At 38.6% G+C, this 18,842-nt stretch overlaps 1 protein-coding gene across 1 annotated transcript; it reads right to left on the bottom strand.

Moving 5' to 3' along the window:
• Nucleotides 1–15,512: 15,512 nt before the first annotated feature.
• Nucleotides 15,513–18,732, bottom strand: thumpd1 (THUMP domain containing 1). Its single transcript, XM_054603941.1, has 5 exons — nucleotides 18,276–18,732; nucleotides 16,951–17,125; nucleotides 16,766–16,851; nucleotides 16,392–16,554; nucleotides 15,513–16,296 (listed from the first exon to the last, which is right to left on the bottom strand). Exons 1-5 carry the CDS (start codon nucleotides 18,477–18,479, stop codon nucleotides 15,962–15,964), a joined length of 963 nt encoding a protein of 320 aa, XP_054459916.1. The 5' UTR covers nucleotides 18,480–18,732; the 3' UTR covers nucleotides 15,513–15,961.
• Between the last annotated feature and the right edge of the window lie 110 nt (nucleotides 18,733–18,842).

Genomic DNA, 18,842 nt, shown 5'->3' on the forward strand with positions numbered 1-18,842 from the left:
GTTATTTCATTTTGTTTCTTTGTTTAGTTTTATCCTAACAATTGTTCTTAATGTTTCTTCTATTGCACTGTTTTGCTGGCTTGTCTGTCGAAGCACTTTGTAAACCTTGTTTTTAAAAAGGTGCTCTATAAATAAAGTTATTATTATTATTAAAAGCTACCTGTAAAATTAACCACTATGCACAAAGACTGCAATAACAGCAACAGTCCTGTATTCAACTTGAGGAAAAGTGCATTAGTGCAACCAGAAAAATGTGCATTAAAAAGTGCTCATTAGTTATTGTGGATTTTTATTTTTCTTACTTACTTATTATTATTATATTCCTTTATTGATCCCCATGGGGGCACTATGACAGCTTGATGACAGACTGAGTATTGGGTAAATACAGTATGTGCTACATACAATGATCTATTGATTTTTGTTCTGAGGCCCATTCCTAAAACAAGCGTCTACTCTGTGTTTCATTGACGATAGTTATACCGTGCAAATTGGTGGAAGAAGTACTTAAATCATTTACTTGGGTAAAAGTACCCATTCCATTATAAAAAAAACTAATCCATTACAAGTAAAAAATGTTGCATATGAAATGTCACTTAAGTACATATGCATATATAAGATGTCAGATAAATGTAGTGGAGAAAAGGCTACAATTTGCCTCCAAAATGTGGAGTAGAAGCACAGCAGAGCATAAGATTAAGATAGCCAAATAAAGTACCTCAAATTGTACTTAAGCACAGTAAGTAAATACATTTAAGTTGCTTTCCATCACTGACATTGTGTTCATTGATCATTTTAGAGGTAATAACGGTTCTATCTGTCGCAGTTCTATATCAGGGTAGTGAAACAGCGCCCCTGCCGACAACAAGACGTCATTACACAATTTCGCAACTCAAAGTGAATTGCATTACAAACGCAACCCCTAATGGACTCTAATTAGTATATTACAGGGTTTATAATAAGTTGTTTGTACCACATGTTGCTATTAAGGTAAATTAAACTGCAGAATGAATTGAAACTGATAAAAAAACACTAGACACAGAAACATCACCACAGACAGCATGACCAGGTATGGATCTACATCACACACTGCTCAATGACAATACATGAGAGACTAATCTGAGGACATCCCATATTTTCGGTGAGAAACACTGAGACATTTGTCTTACCTCTGGACAGGTGATTAGTTCACGGAGCCCTCCTCCACTGGAAGAGCGGCCGCAGCCTCCTGAGCATCCCCGCTTGTCAGTCGCCTCCGTCGGGCTGTCAGTCAGTCAGGAGCACCGGGCTGCAACCGGTCCGTGTGTGTGTGTGTGTGTGTGTGTGTGTGTGTGTGTGAGTGAGAGAGAGAGAGAGAGAGGGAGGGAGAGAGAGAGAGAGAGAGAGTGAAAGAGATTAGACCACAGTTAATATTTTACCAATAGATTAATACCCCTTACACCAAAAAAATGTTCAAAATTCACATTTTGAATATTTGACTGAAGAGAGAACTCATCACATCACATGTGACATTACCTGTGAATACGTCATGCTTACGTCACAGAATGTAAGTAAATGTACTGTCCTTAAGTACAATTTTGATATACTTGTATTTCACTTGAGTATTACCATTTTGTGATATAGTTTATACTTATAATCCACCACATATGTATGTTTATTTGTTATGATTCAGCAGTGCTGTGTTTCTAATCTCCACAGTACTACTAATCACACATTGATTAACTACAACATCTAAATGCACATGTTAGTGACAAAAAAAACTAATATTATTCTATGAAATTATTTCACTTTGAGAGAACCCATCCTGCATAATGAGTATTTTTTACTTTAAGTACGTTTTCTGATAATAATATATGTACTTTTATGCAAGTAACATTTTTAATTTACTTTTAATGGTGTATTTTTAGACCATTGTATTTATAATTTTAATTAAGTGAAATATCAGAGGACTCCACTACTGGATTTCATCGTGTGAAAAGGTCTCTCCTACGTGGGATGAACATGTAAAATGTGCTTATCATGTCATAAATAAGCTTTTTTTAAACAAAGTCTTACTATAAAAACGGGCTATCAGGAAATTTATATAAAAAAAGAATTAACATTGAGAAAATAATTTCACTAAAAGGTACATTTAGTACCTGTTGTGGAGCTTTTAATCATAACATCTTCATCAGAAGATGAATTTTGCAGATGTCATGTCTGTTCACTGTCTCAGCATAAGGTGGGATTTACTGTTTCCAAGGTCAAGAATGAACTTTGAATCTCAGCTAATAACAATGCTTAAATATTATGAATGTAGCTGTTTGCCCTAAATTATGATACTAATAAATTACAAATAAAAAATGTAATAAAACACAGATTTCATAGCAAAAATTGCTAATAGCATCACAAGTAAGTACAGCACAAGTTAAAAGCCAACCTTCTTCAGTTTCAAGACTTAAAATTGAGTTGTATAATATTATACAAAATAAAAAAACTTACAAGAATACGTTTTAGAGGTAATTTTCTCTTTTAAATATGAATTAAGAAGACCTCTTGATCACACCATGATGTGCAGAGGTTACCAAAGTCGTTTACCGTGCCTCCTGTATGCCGCTCACGCTAGCTGTCCCATGAGGAGAAGTCAGGGTCAGGGGGCTCAGCCGAGGTCCAGACACCCGTCCTCATCTCCGTCCACTCCTGGATGGACAGTTCTTCCATAGTGATCTGAACCTGGGGAGCAGGGAAAAAAACAGCATTTATAAATCAAACGCAGACACATTTCCACATTTCTGTAACAATAGAAATCAGAGAAAACCATACGTTCAATCGAAGAACAACAATAGAAATGCAGTTTTCATAAGGGGAAATAAGAATATTTTCCGTGGTTTTGGTCTTTTTAATAACATGATATAGCTTAAAATGTGTTCTGTTGCCTCTATATGTTTGCTCATATCCATAGTATATTAATATAAAATTACATCGTTATAAATATCTTCTGAAATCACCAGTATTCCTCTAAGAATATTGTCACATATTGATGATTTTGCATGCAGATACTGAGGTTTTCGGTTGGAAATATTTGATTTTATCAGCATTGCCTACCCGTCGTTTTAGCCTAAAACTATTTAAATGTCTTTGAACATTCGACCAGTGTGACATTGTTCAGTTGAGCCGAAAAAATGGCGTTGAAATATTTTCATAGTGCGTTTGATTGGCAGCAGACTTTACATGCTGAGCTAAACACGCTTCATTATGGAAATGTATTCATATCACTTTGGCTTGTATAACAGTCAACAAAACACACACACACACACACACACACACACACACACACACACACACACACACACACACACACACACACACACACACACACACACACACACACTCCTGCTGCAACAGGCTGGTGTTGTTGTGGTTGCTGCAGTGCCCCCAGAGACAATGAGGAGAGAGAGAAGGGCGACACAGAGAGAATATTGAGGAAGATGAACTTGACCTTTATGATGTCTTGGTGAGGAAGGGTTGGGGGCATGTTGATACTTATGAATCTATAATGAATCTCGACTATGTATGTGTGTGTGTGTGTGTGTGTGTGTGTGTGTGTGTGTGTGTGTGTGTGTGTGTGTGTGTGTGTGTGTGTGTGTGTGTGTGTGTGTGTGTGTGTGTGTGTGTGAGAAATAGTAGAGGTCTGAGCTCTTAGCTGAAGAAAGGTCATCACACGGGGGGGTCAATAATACACCTGGCTATATGCTCCACTCTTCCTCTTTCTGTATGTTCGAATCTAACAGAGCTCGGTGATGTGTTGAAGTACGTTCATTTGGTTTCTTGCAAAAAGTTAAAGGGATAGTTCAGATTTTTTAAAGTAGGGTTTTGTGAGATACTTATACATAGTCAATGTATTACCTAGAGTAGATTACAGTTGGAAGCCCCCAGTTTGGTGAAACAGAGAGAAGTATCGGCATGGGAGCGAAAAAATGTACTGATGTGGATGGGGACAGCAACATAACATATTTTAGACCATTAAAGAAAGGCTCTGCTAAAAAAAAAAAAAAAAAAATCAATAATGCTTTAAGTGTACGCTACTTTCCGAATAATTTCCTCGCTTTCTTTTGCTGTCAGATGTGGATGGGAAGTAAAAGTGAAACATATCTAAGCCCTCTTTAAAGCCACAGGACTCCTTTGACAAATACAGTGAAGATTGAATTTCCTCTCTGTGCGGTGTACTGCTGGAAAGTATTCTAAATGTAGCGTACATTTAAAGTGACATTGATTTTTTTAGGGAGGCGTCTCTTTTAGGTGTCTAAAATAGGTTTTGCCGCTGCCGTAGTCCACATGCTTTGCTCCGGTGCTTGTACTCGTGTCTGCTTCTCTGAACTGCCAACCCTCATCTACTGTAGGTTATACACTTGACTATGGATAAGTATGTCATACAAAACCCACTTTAAATAATCTGAACTATTCTTTTTTAAAGAGAAAGTAGATGCCACTCATACCACCGTTATCTTAGCTTAGCATAAAGGCTGGAAACAGTAAACCTGCTAGACCGTGTCTGTCCAAATAAAAGTAACAAAATCCAGCTATCAGCACATCTAAATATCACTAATTAAAACGTTATATCTCTTATTTAATGCGTACAAACCACGTTGTGGTATTAAGTCAGGTTACATCGCAACATTATGCAAGACTTACTAAAGTTATTTAAATGAGTAGATCATTAAAGTATGACTACCCTTCTTTTGAGTTAGAGCTGAACTTTAAAATGAACAGCAGTCACATTCAAAACCTTTAAATTCAGTATTTGTTAAATTGGATTTTAATGAATACTGATGTACATTTTTCCTGGGATTGCAGCATTACTGAGAATATTTGTACCAGGCTTGTTAATCCTTTTAATATCTCTGGTTGTATTGTACTTTCTCACAGCATTACGACACACTGAGCTGTCATAGTAGGAAAAAAATGACATTAACGATGGATCCTTTCAATTCAAATGTCCCAGTAAAACCATGAATGTGTGACAGTGAGCCAGCACGCACAACACCAGGAGGCTGAAACTGAGGCAGCTAAATGGAATTCAGCCATCATTAATCTTATTATTTCCGCTTATGCTTTTCTTTCTGTGACACTTCAAAAGTTTTGCGGGCATGTTGCAAATCAATAACTAGGATGGTTTAATGGCAACATTGGACTTTTAAATAATCTTTGCATCAATGCATGTAATTAATTACCTGGAATATTCAAGAATGATTTGGTTTCTTAACAGTATTCCCAGAGAATGTATAATATCACAGCATATATATTTCTATCGTCATATAAAATTACATTTAATGACATTAAATAAAACCTTAAACAAATCTATCTATCTATCTATCTATCTATCTATCTATCTATCTATCTATCTATATCTATCTATCTATCTATCTATCTATCTATCTATCTATCTATCTATCTATCTATCTATCTATCTATCTATCTGTCTGTCTGTCTGTCTGTCTGTCTGTCTGTCTGTCTGTCTGTCTGTCTGTCTGTCTGTCTGTCTGTCTGTCTGTCTGTCTGTCTGTCTGTCTGTCTGTCTGTCTGTCTGTCTGTCTGTCTGTCTGTCTGTCTGTCTATCTATCTATCTATCTATCTATCTATCTATCTATCTGTCTGTCTGTCTGTCTATCTGTCTGTCTGTCTGTCTGTCTGTCTGTCTGTCTGTCTGTCTATAAATATATCTATCATCCATCCATTCATCCATTCATTGCAACTTATACTGATTAATTATAATGTCAACGACACATGAAGGATCCATATCTATTGCTTGATGACCCTTACTTGCTAGTTTGAACTATTTGCACAGTCTCAATAAAACAACAAAGAGCCCCAACAAATTACTCTTTAAATATTGTCAAGTATGTGATGAAAACAACCATTTCCAGTGAAGATAAAATTGGATTATTAATTCTTAAATTGAGCCAGCCCCCTTATACTACTGAGACGGAGCTTTTTGTCAGTGTGTTGGTCCAGCTCAGGGGTCCCTTTGTTCCAGCTGCCACAGCAGATTTGGGCGTCTGTACGGAGGCCTGTCAGAAACAGGCTTATCTCTTGGGGGCCTCCCGGCACAAAGACCCATTTAGATGCTCACGGAGAGTGAAATCTTCATTATATACCTCTTGAAAGAGGAACAGACCTCTGCTCTTTAAGATAATTAATTGGAGACAAGTATATTTTTTTTTGCGTGGCTCCAATGGCGGCTACAAAACAAAGGATTAGGAGAATCTAGAACAGTGGATCCTTTTGTTGATTTAGACATAGAGTGAGATTCCGATGTTTCAAGTCTGTTTGTTTTCATGTTTACTATAAATGTAGACACCGTCACAGAGCTTTGAGGGACATTGAGAGTTGAAGCTTATGTCCATCGCCTTCATTTTTGTCTTAATCCTACAACTCCCTCAGATTTTCTTTTTCTTAAAATACACTAATTAAGATACACCAAAGCAATAGATAATATGTGAAATAAAGTATCGATATCAAGGGTTTCCATCCGTATATTTTCCATTCCCGTATCTCTATATCATCCCTCCATCCTTCCATCCACCCATCCATCCATCTGCTGGCCTTTTCCCAGCCATGCCTGTAGTAAGAGTGTCAGTATATCTGCCATGGCGTCCTGCTGATGTGTATTGTGATGGGGCTGAATACTCCAGCTACCAATATGGCCTGCACCAATACTGGATTAGCCACAGTGGATTAGCTGCCTGCCCTCCTGCTGCTTATTCAAATATTGTTTCACGTATTGTCATCATCGGGGCAGAGCTCTGGCCCTGTAGCCTTCAAGCTACCGAATATTCTCAAAGAAAAAAAACGTAAAAAAAATAAGTCTTTTGCTTCTATTTTCCACACAAAAGCGTCTGATTTCATTTTTTTTGCGAATGTGGATTTCGGGCCGCTGCAGGTTTTGGGATGAAACGTCGATTGGGTTTCGGAGAGCGTCTGCCGCCATAGAACGGGGAGAAAAAGGGAGGATGGAAAGATGATGGAAAGCAAAACCCAACCAGGGCCAAAATCAGGCATGAAAGCGTGCCTTGATCTTTGATACATGGTGTTCTTCTTTTTTTCGCCACTCTCCCTTTCTCTCTTTCACCCTCACACATACACTTGGGAGTCAAGGCAATTGATGTGCTGCCTTTGATGGCAAAGAGAGGCCTATATTAACGGCCAAAAGACCCATGATGAAAGGAGGCCGAGAAAAAAGAAAGAAAATGGGTAGAAAATGTGTTATTATGAAGAATGGCAACTCATGATAAACACTCGGGATGGAGTGATGGTAACCAGACGTCGGAGGGCGTTGAGGGTTTGATGGTTTAACGGCAGCGGGAGGAGAAGCTAAGGTAGACGGAAAAGCTTACCGTGCTAGCCCGGCGGTGGTGGAGGCTGAGGTTGGCTTGGTGGTTCCAGTATGTCATGCTGGTGGTCATCCCGTTAGAATAAGGGCAGTGGATGCACCTGCTCGGCGGACGGGGTTCCTCCTGGTGATCCGGAGGTCTGGACGCCAGTGGACGTCCCATTGCAGAAGCCGTCGCCATCTTTGTCCCGTTGTTGTCTTGGATATCCTCTCCTGCGTCTTCATCCCTCCCTCTCCCTCCTTTGATCTTGCCTCCCTCCCTTGCTCTCTGCCGTATGACATCATCACGCAGCGGTATCGACGAGCATCAAAGAAACCTCTGGGCAGGACTGTGTATCTGTCGGTCTGTGCGTTTGAAAAGGGGTGTAAATATGGAGCGTAAAGAGTCCTGTAACCCCCCCACCACCACCACCACCACCACCACCACCACCACCCAAAGCTCCCCCGCATCCACTGTTCTCCTCTCCCAGCAGATGCATGGTTTACTTGGCCAATACAAAACTATACACAGACATGCGCACACACACCCCACACCACCACCCATCTCTCAGACGGTCGTATCCCGAGGCCCCCTGCTGTGCCTGTAGCGTTTGATGATGTGTTTAACGGCTTCATTCATCCCAAAGCTCGCTCTTTTCCTCCACCATTCTCTTTTCTTTTTTTCCGCCTTCCTTATACATCTCTTCAAGCTGTTGCAACAAACCCAAATGTGTCCTTTGGTCAACTTTGTGGCTAAATGACAGTTAATTCCTTCTCAAACGGATCGAGCAACACCCCTCCTTGAGTCGCCCACCCCCTCCTTCCTCCCACTTTGACTCTCATCCCCTGCTCTTTCTCTCTTACCTCTTACAGCTGGTCGGTACCATTTCCAATCCTGTTAAAGTTGTATGTCCTCTTGAGGAGCCCTTCTGTCTGTCTGTCATCCGCCTGAAAATCACATATACATGTTTCACTGTCACACTCTCAATCCTCTGCGGCAGCTGTTATCCGATCCAGTGAGATCTTCCCCCTGAAAAACACACATAATTAGCAACAAAATGGGCAGCATTTGACAAAACTTTCATGTAACGGCAAAGAGAATAAAGCAAATCAACTTTTCTTAACTCTTAGGTTGGCAGACAAATTGTCTAACAGATAGAAAAGTTACAATAAGGTGTTGTTTTATGCATTTTAGGGATTGAAATGCATGAATTCATATTTTACCCCAACTCAAAACACATCACATCACATGAATAGTCCTATAGTCAAAAGTTAAGAAGGCAGTTACTGCTACCGGCTAAGCTAGGCTAGTTATCTTTTAGCCAAGCTTGTTTAGCCGTTTTCTTTTTCTTCATTAGCTTCATTAGCTAGATTTAGTTTTGTGGATTGGAAAAACTGAAATACTAAGATGTCAGTTCAAATTTATATAGCTATGTTGTTTCAGCTTTCTTGTTAGCTAACTCCCTCTGTCGTTTTGCTTAAAGCTTTATTTTGTAGTTATTGTAAAGGTTACATTCTGTTTACGCAGATTTCTTTCATATCCTAGAGCATAATCATTTTTTAGTATAGTAAAACCAATGTCATGAAGTCTAACTCAATTTTGACTAAAATATGGAGTGCAGTTCAAACTTAACATTTAGGCAAAGGCAAAAATCTTTGTCATGTAAAGTAAGACATACTCTCATAACAGCATTGTTGTTGCTGGAATTAAATAATATAAAAATATACTCATTACTTTTGCTTTTTTACCTATTTAAACCCAACCTCACAGTAACACTGCAGCTGAATTAAAGGGTATATGGTACATTTTATAGCATATATATATATATATATATATATATATATATATATATATATATATATATAGCTGGGTTCAGTGTCTTGCTCTAAGAAACTTTGACATGCAGAAGTGTTTGTGTGTCCTTTAACCTTCATAAAGGACGCCCAAATAACGTATACTGAATTAATCATCTTTTACTGTGTAATCAACCTTTAACATTTCCTGCACATGCTTGAGAGGATTTTAAAAACATACAGCAGTTTTACCTTCCAGTTTCTGATGCATTAATATGAAAAGCTGAGGAAGTGACTGAAGATGCACTCGCATCGTAGCCAGCAGTGTTTACCTGAGAGTAATACATTGTAGACTAAACTAAAGGCCACTGTATTGGGTTCACCTTTACAATTTAATGCAGTCCACAAAGATGTCTATCATTGTTAGTTCTGGCAGACATTTTAGGAAATGTGTAAATGTAAATATAGTTTATGTTATATATAACATTATATTCTCATGTAGGTATATGGAAAGAATTAAGATTGAATTGAATTTACACATTTTCAACAATCTCACCAAAAAATGCACATTCATGGCAGGGCTTTTGTATTTGATTGTATCTGTGTAGCCAATAAAAAAGTCACTGAGTGTATGTTGGCTGTGTTAAATGCTAAACTATCAAGGCTTCAATTACATTTTAAGAGTCCTGGTGCAATTCAGATGCTGAGTTCTTCCTGTGTGTTCAGTACCTCTAAGGGCAAATTCATACAAGTCGCATTAGTGAAATGGGACTTTGATCCAGACCCTCTCAGCACTGATCATTAGAAAGTTAAATGAAAGAAAAAGTAATTAAAGCTGTTTGATAGTCACACAGCTGATGTCCCAGTTCCACCTCCTCTCTACAGCCTCCTGTTCTTCTATTTTCCCCCAGCTTTTCATGCCCGTCTTTGCTCTGCTCACCCTGCCGCCTCTCTGCCCCCACGTCCCCTCTGCTGTCTAACTAATTGTCAAGGTTCTTGTTAGCATTATGCTAAAACGCGTCTCTCTGCAGCAAAAGCCACCCAGTGATATGGAAAGCACCCTCAGCAAGGATTATACCGCTGATGAGAGTGTGTGTGTGTGTGTGTTTGTGTGTGTGTGTGTGTGTGTGTGTGTGTGTGTGTGTGTGTGTGTGTGTGTGTGTGTGTGTGTGTGTGTGTGTGTGTGTGTGTGGAAGGGAATAAGTTATTCCTTGCTCCTAAATGTGTTGTTCACTTATGCCCTCTCCTTTCTCTGCCTCCTTCTCTTCAGCCCGACATACTGTTCTCTCCTAAAAAAAACCTAAAAAAACAAGCTCTCCTCCTCTTGTCCACGTTCCAATCACATAAACAGTGATTTAAAATTCAAACAGCATCTCCAGCCCAGGTATTAAGAAAACAAATTTCACAACATTAATAGACCCCTTAAAAAATTGCCCACTTATTTCCTCCACAAATTACTTCCCATAATCCTCATCAGCTAAATCCGTCTGCTGATTGCTCCTTTTCTGCGGGGACGAATGGGAATGTCTGGAGTCAATACGAGCACTCTTGGCCTACCTGTAGGATTGTTGGGGTAACGGCTAATACCGGCGAGCTGACAGGCTGTAGAGGCTTGATAAGCATTTCTCATTATTGAACCCCATTCACATAGCTGGTTGCCACACACATACACACACACACACACACACACACACACACACACACACACACACACACACACACACACACACACACACACACACACACACACACACACACACACACACACAACATCTCTCAGAGAAATAGATGTCCTCCAAACCATATTCCAATTGCAACAATAGATATAAATAAATAAAGAAATCATTGGTGTGTGTGTGCATCTATTGACTATGCATGTGTGTGTGACAAAGGAGAAAGCATCTGGAAAGCTACAAACTGACACCTAGGGATGGACAAAATAACAGAAACGCCTCCCTATACAACAGCTCAGGAAAAAAGAATGCCATTATGACAAAGCTCATAATCGGTGGTAATTTTTTTTAGGCCATAATTTGTAATCAAACAAACACCACATTGGTCTTATGTGACAACTTTGCGAATTGCCACAAGCGAATGCAGCTGTGTTTGTTGTAAGTCCTCATGATTTTTGAGACATACATTTGCAGTGCTTGGGACAGATGCAGACATAGATAATAGAGGGTTTGATACCATTCCCTTTTTTATTCATCACTGTTAGGAAGTTATATTATATATAACATGTAACTAAATGCAAATTCATTCTGATATTATTTTGTCATTGTAGGTAAAACAGGTTTTACTAATAACATTAACAATGGCTCTGTTCTGTTTAAGTGTCCCACTAAACCATGACAGCGTGAAAGTAAGACAATACGCACATAACCAGGACCCTGAAACTGAAGCAGCTACATGGAATTCAGCCATGATTCATTTCATACTGTAATATGACAAAATGTCTTCCTTGAAAAGGTCCTTTATAAAACTAGTGCTGATGTGATGGGGTCACGTTGGAAAGGTAATGTGCGGTTGTAACTAGTTAAATGTGGAAATATTAATACACCATATAAATATGTTTCCAACCTAGGGGGTTGGGACCTCTGGAGATGTCGCAATGTACAGTAAATCTGCAACATGCATAATGTCGCAGGACAAAAGAAAAGTTCTGCTACTACGATTTTTTTTACTGACTTCTCTCTAATCTTTGGCTGCATCCAAAATTCCATTCTAACATGCTATACAGTATGCTTAAACAATGTGAATTTTTTTTGTCCAAAACCATAGTTTGAAACATGGACTTCATACATAGAATAGTATGCAATTTAATACTATTTCCTGTGAAATATAACATCATGCAAACACTGGAAACTACACCTGCATCAAATATCCCACAATGCAATGCGGTCCTGACGGCGTTGTGCATCACACAATGGCGGACAGCTCTGTAACATCAATTGTAAATTATATTTCATTTTGCTAGACATAATATAAAAAATATTCAAAAAAATATTCAGACTATCATTCTCACAAACGCAATTTGGTCACGTAATGTTGGCAGGGGTTGGCCAACATTATGCCAAGAAGACACCTACTGTTTGTTATTTAATCTATCCAAAATCCCAATCTCGCTTTAATGCCTTCTTTCAAAACAATGTGTGCAATTATTGTTACTAGTTTAATTTGTTCAGACAGAAAAATCACTATTTTTATTAATGGGTTTTAAGAGCAATATACTGGTGTAAAAAGACACAAGCTGCCTAACCAATAGGCAATAAAAGGAAGAACAATCTCTCCATCAGCTTTTATGATCAATGGTGTCCTTCATAAACTATATTCTGCAAAAGTTGAAACAATTTAAGTTATTTCACATGATAGACTTCTGTATTTGCATTTTTGTCTGTCCACTGGTTTGCAGTGGGAGGGGCTCTGTTAGAAAAGGTGATGTCAGTATGGGGAACAGTTCTAATGAAGCAGTGAAAAACTCTAAATAAAATACAAATTCTTCTTTTTTCTCGAACTTTATCATTTATTATTATTCACGGATTAAGCATTAAATATGGAAGGTTATAATGCGATGCTTAAAACTTATTTTCAAGGAGCTTTAACGGTTATTTAATCCATCCATATGAGAAAGTGAAAGTAGACCTGGAGTCCTTGAAAATCCCTGAAGCTCAACAATATAGAGCCTCGGCATGCTCACTCTGCACTGTGAGAGAGGAGGGTACAGTTGTGAGGGGGGGTGGGGGGGGGAAGCTGAGGCCATTGTTCGGGTAAAGTGAGACAAATGAGACCCTGGAGAGTACTACTTAGCCACTCATAAAGGTCAGATATGGTGCCACACCAATGGATGCTAATCCTGACCCCGGGGACCGAGTGCACATGCGCCCGTGGATGCGATTGTTTCACAGGCCTGTGACATTTAAACCTGAACGAGGAGCGTACAGTCCTCGGCGGCGGAGCAGAGCGCGTACGTGTCTGTTTGCCTATTTGGCTGGAAAGTGGGGCTTTAGTGCCAACTGAGGTTTAATTAGAAATGGCCTCGGGGGCAATTAAAACATCAGAGGCTATTTTCTCTCCTGTAGACAACACCAAGCGGCTAGTGCTGTAAATACTCTCTTGATTTTGATTAGACGGTAAACATTCCAAAACTGTCAACACTGATTCTACCAAATCCCTTTTGAATAATTGAATAAAACATTTCAATAACTTCCAATTGTTGTACTTTTTTTTTTATTTTTTATTTTTTAAACTATTCAGCAATCGTAAAAATTGTCTTGGCCTCCGTAGGAAATGATGCTTTTATAATATATTCTGCATACGATTTCACCTGACAGCAGAGCATATCATTGCGATGCCGCCACTGTGATATCATTATGAGGCATCACAGCACGTCAGCCATTATGTAGGCTAGTCACACCGTCTAATTGGCATTGTACTAATAACACACGAGCAGGCAGAAAACATCCGATCCTTTCCTCTGCTTGTGTTGGAGCTATAAGCTTGTCAGCAGGTCACGCTGATTAGGCTCACCTGAGAGCCAGCAAGAATGCAATTTGTGAGTTTTAGCAGAATGTGGTGGAGATAACGACCGACGGGTCACAGCAACAGTTCAGCTAAAGTGTAATGAGCGGAGGGAAAAATTCCCAATTCCGTTAATGCATGTGTTTGTTTAGTGTACGTGACAGAGACAGAGAGCTGTGCAGTGCTGCAGTTACAATGCACCACTTTTGTTTTGGCAACCATTTTGAAGGATCTCCTAAATTTAGTTTTGATGCGTCTGCAGACAAATGTGGAAACAAAGCTAAGTTCTCCTGGTAATACCTTCAGAAGACAAAACCCTCAGAGGTTCATGACCTTTGCAAAAAAGACTCTGCGGACGCAGATGAGACACCCAAAAATGATATCGAAATACAAGCAAACATTGAAAGAGGCACAATGTAAGACATGTGCAAACACAAAAAAAGAAAAGAAAAAAAGAAAGCAGCTCTCAATAATTATTGGATAGAAAACCATGACATTTTGTCCATACGTTCATGTTCCCCAGAGGATGAATCCTACTGACTTTGGTGATCCGCCGACTTTTCCTCTAGTGTCACCACAAGGTTGACATTTTTGGCTTTGGGTGAAATGTCTCAACAACTACTGGATGGATTCCTATGAAACGTGGCACTGACATGCATGTTACCTTCAGGGTGAATTGTAAAAATGTTGGTGATCACCTGACTTTATTATCTAGATTCACAATCATTTAAACTTATCCATTACTTGAGTTTTATGACCAATCACCTGCAAAACTAAAGACATTCCCATCATCCTCAGCTGTCCTTGCTAAACAGCATGTTAAGATGCTAACCGATAAAACTATACTATCATCTTCCAGCTGTCAAATGCATGTAAATCCACTACACCTGTAGATGCTGTTTATTTATTGTTTGTATTTAGTTATTTTATTCATAATTAGTATTGTTTAATTATTATGTTATGTTTAAGTAGATTGGATTTTTGATATATTTATATAGCTTTTCCTTTTGTTAGTTATGTGTTTAGTTGAATTATTTGTATTGTTTAGTGTATTTAGTTATTTGTTTTTTTAATGAACTGATTAACACTGTGGGCTCCTATGGTTATGAATAAATGAGTAGACAGGTATAAGACCAGAATGCACCAGGGTGGGCTATAATTATTCACCAGAGCAGAATAGGCAGCTATGGGCATCATTTCTTTTTTCTTTTGTTTGTTGCTTGCCTGTTTTGTTTTTTGCTAAATAAATCATTAAAAACACACATTTAGCATAGACAATAAACTCTTCTACCTGCTTATACCACAGACCCATGGTTCGTCTGTGGTCTTTTTGATTAAAGTTACATTTTTAAGACAAATTACCACCACGTCTGTCCTATTTTGTGTTTCACATCGATATAAAAGCCTATATTGTTCATTATTACAAACAGTTGAAAGACATTAAGAAAATGATTTAAAGCAGACATATAAACAAGATTGCAATGTAGCAAAGAAAATTAGTAGTTTGTTTCAAAGATTTGGATTAAATGATTCATCCAGGAGCAATAACCACTGTTATGTGACTGTCACACTGAAAATGAGGGAATAACTCCATCATGTGGTGAAGAGAAGAACTGCAAGCTCAATGACAGAAGTGGTTAATAATGAAAAGTCAAACAGGACATTTGACTACATGATGTAAAAGAATATAGTGTGTAAAAACAAAGTAATTATTACATAATGTTGTAGTTTTTACATTTAATTCTCCTCATCTACTCCCCCAATAAGTAATAAGTCATTTAAATCACTGAAACATATGTACTATAAAATAAGGATATTTTGAAAAAGTATTCAAACACACGTAACTTTAATTCAGGGACTGCTTCAGGAAATAACAGTTTAAAAACAGAGTTACTAAATGTGACACATCAGAACAAAAACCCTTTTATTTTAAATGACATTGAAATAAAAAACATCAAATTCAGCATTTAAAAAACTGATCTGATGGCAGTTATGCTGCTAAATGGCGACATGTACAGTTAATTCAAAAATCGCTTTTATTTAAAAAACGGACATCTCAATGAAGTTTGCACCAACGTATCATAGATATCGTAGTAGTATTAAAAAAAAAGATATTAAATTAAATTTGGATTCTCTTTGACCTTCGTGGAGTTGTGGATTCAGTTGAGAAAAAGAAACAGATTTTTTTGTTTGTTTTGAACCATTCATTTAAAAACAAAAGCACTACAATATAATGCAACATAAGATGATGTTTTTTTTTTTCTTTTTAGAAATTTAAAATCTGACTTTTCCAAATACTAGTTTTCACTCCCCGTCCCCTTTATCCTCATCAGCCCCCTTGTTGTCCTCTGGAACATTGTTGCCATTGTCTTCGTCTCCTTTCTTCGTCTCCTCTTTGGTCGTCTCCTCTCCATCTTGTGCTTCCTTCTCCTCGGCTGTGTTCGTATCCGTTCTCGCTGTGGTCACGTCGGGCTTTGGTGTGTCCTCTTTGACTACTTCCTGGACATTGTACTTTCTATACAGAGCATAGTCTTTAACCACGCTGAGGCAGCACACCGCCTTGATGACCTCCACGATGATTGTCAGCTCTGGGTTGGTCAGGTCGACTTTGTTCTTCGGGTTCAGCTTCCCCACGAGACCTGACATGGTAAAAAATAAAAAGGGATGACTCAAAATTCACTTTTCATCAGAAAAAAATGATCGAACAGCAAATTCATCTAGAGTCCTACTCTACCTGCGATTGATTTGATGACTTCGTCTCTCTTGTTGTGGCTGCTGTTTCGGGCCTTGAAGGCGATCTGGTAGGTGCCACAGTTTGGGGTTTTGAACCACGGCTCCAGGAAAGTAGTCAGGTACTTCACCATGTCTTCCTGGAAGGCCTTGCACGTTCCGGTTACCTGGATGAGCAGAAAACAAGGATAAAGACACGGCGGCGCAAACTAGTCTTGATATATACTTTAACAGTCATTTTGATTGTCATGTAAGGGATTAAACAACTGGCTGCACCTCATTTTAATGACCTATAAACGTCTTTCTCTACTGCAGCTGTTAAACCACACGTATCATAATCACAGTTGGGCTGACAGTAGTAAAACTTTAGCTTCTCACCGGAAGCATCCGAAGGATCACGCGTGACTTTTTCTTCTTGGTGGTGTGGAGATCAGACAGGATGTGATGAACCAGCTTGTCAGACTCTATGCGAGGAAGGAAAAAAAATATCGTGGTCACAATAATGCTGGACAAATTAAATAGATAAATAAATAAAAAATACACGTGAATTAAAAATGACGTACCCAGATTTTTAGTCTTGATGAAGATGACATTGTTTGCTCCGCTGTCCAAAGCCTGGAAGCGCCTCTCCTGTTTAGCTCCGGATGCTTTCAGCTGAGCCACCTCCTTCTTCAGCGCTACATCGACATCTTCTTCAGCCTCCTCCTCTTCACTGCTGCTCCCGTTGGTATCCTGCAACTGTGATCATGAGGAAGGCGTGTTAATAATACCATTATACATCTGCAACTTCAATTACTTTTGTCTGTAAAATGTCAAAAAAAATATATATTTTTTTAAATAAAATAACCTGTCCAAAAGACAAAAATATTAAATTTAAAATGATGTCAAACAAGCAATTCCTCAAATCTTATAAGCTGGAACCGGCTTGATTTTGGTTGAAAGTAATCAATTACCCAAACTGTTTGACTAGTTCTAAACATACAGTACCAGTCACAAGTTTGGACACACCTTCTCATTCAATGGTTTTTCTTTATTTATTTTTTTATTTTTTTCTACATTGTAGATTAATATTGAAGACATCCAAACTATGAAGGAACACATATGGAATTATGTGGTAAACAAACAAATGCTCAACAAACCAGAATATGTTTTATATTTTAAATTCTTCAAAGTAGTTGAATGAGAAGGTGTGTCCAAACTTTTGACTGGTACTGTATATTCATTACCTTCATCCAAGTGTGAATGTGTTTTTATGTCCTATCTTCCTGCATTCTCAATTGTCACTACTGAGTTCAACATTTCCTAGAAAAATATAATATTTCATATGTGTTATACATATGAAATTTAAAGATACAGTACCAGTCAAAAGTTTGGACACACCTTCTCATTCAATGGTTTTTCTTTATTTTAATTTTTTTCTACATTGTAGATTAATATTGAAGACATCCAAACTATGAAGGAACACATATGGAATTATGTGGTAAACAAACAAATGCTCAACAAACCAGAATATGTTTTATATTTTAGATTCTTCAAAGTAGTTGAATGAGAAGGTGTGTCCAAACTTTTGACTGGTACTGTATTTGTTTAGATTTTTCAGATTTCACTCATTTCTGGTTCAACACAGAGAGACATTTAGTGTGTTTTATGGAAAAAGAAACCACTTTAATTAAAACCTGTTCACATGTGGATGTGCACAATGGTGACCTTTTGCTCCTTCTACCCCTATGCAAGTACACAAAACAAATGTGCAACTAAAAAAACAAATATATATATATACACAATTAAAAAAAAATGCAATGTATTCTGCACTCTCCCACTACAGTGTGCACAGTGACCCAGGAACAGGACCCAGGAGTCTGCAGGTACTCAGGTGTTGTGCACTCACCTTCTCGGGCCCACAGAGCTGGTCCGCGTACTCGTTGAGCAGGTTGAAGGCCTCCGCCGTGCACTTCCTCTCGTTCATGTTGCATGTGATGAGGATCCCCTGCATGCCCACCTCCAGCTCCCGGGAGCCCTTCCACCGCTTGCTGTGGTGGTGCCCGGCCGCGTACCGCTTCTTGCCCCGCTTCCTCGCGTCGTTGGCGGACATGTTCCCTCAGATGACCCCGTCACAGCACCGATACAAAGCCCGCCTGAGCTCAGTGAACTACGCTGCTGTGTGCTTCTTTAAAGTGAGAAGAGTGGTGTGTTCTTCACAAAACGATGCAGCATGTCCACCTTAGTGAGTGTGTGTGTGTGTGTGTGTGTGTGTTCAGAGTGTTTGAAAGGAACCGACGTCTCATTCAGTCACAACATAGCACGTTTTTGGTTGTCTTGTACGGCGCTTGAGGAGGGACAAAAAGGCTTAGGGGTTTTCGCGAAGCGTCGTTCATTTTTGGATGATCGATTTTTATACCTGTCTACTCATTTATTCATAACCATAGGAGCCCACAGTGTTAATCAGTTCATTAAA

The sequence above is a fragment of the Anoplopoma fimbria genome, chromosome 9 (assembly GCF_027596085.1).
Source record: "Anoplopoma fimbria isolate UVic2021 breed Golden Eagle Sablefish chromosome 9, Afim_UVic_2022, whole genome shotgun sequence".
Lineage (NCBI taxonomy): Eukaryota > Metazoa > Chordata > Actinopteri > Perciformes > Anoplopomatidae > Anoplopoma > Anoplopoma fimbria.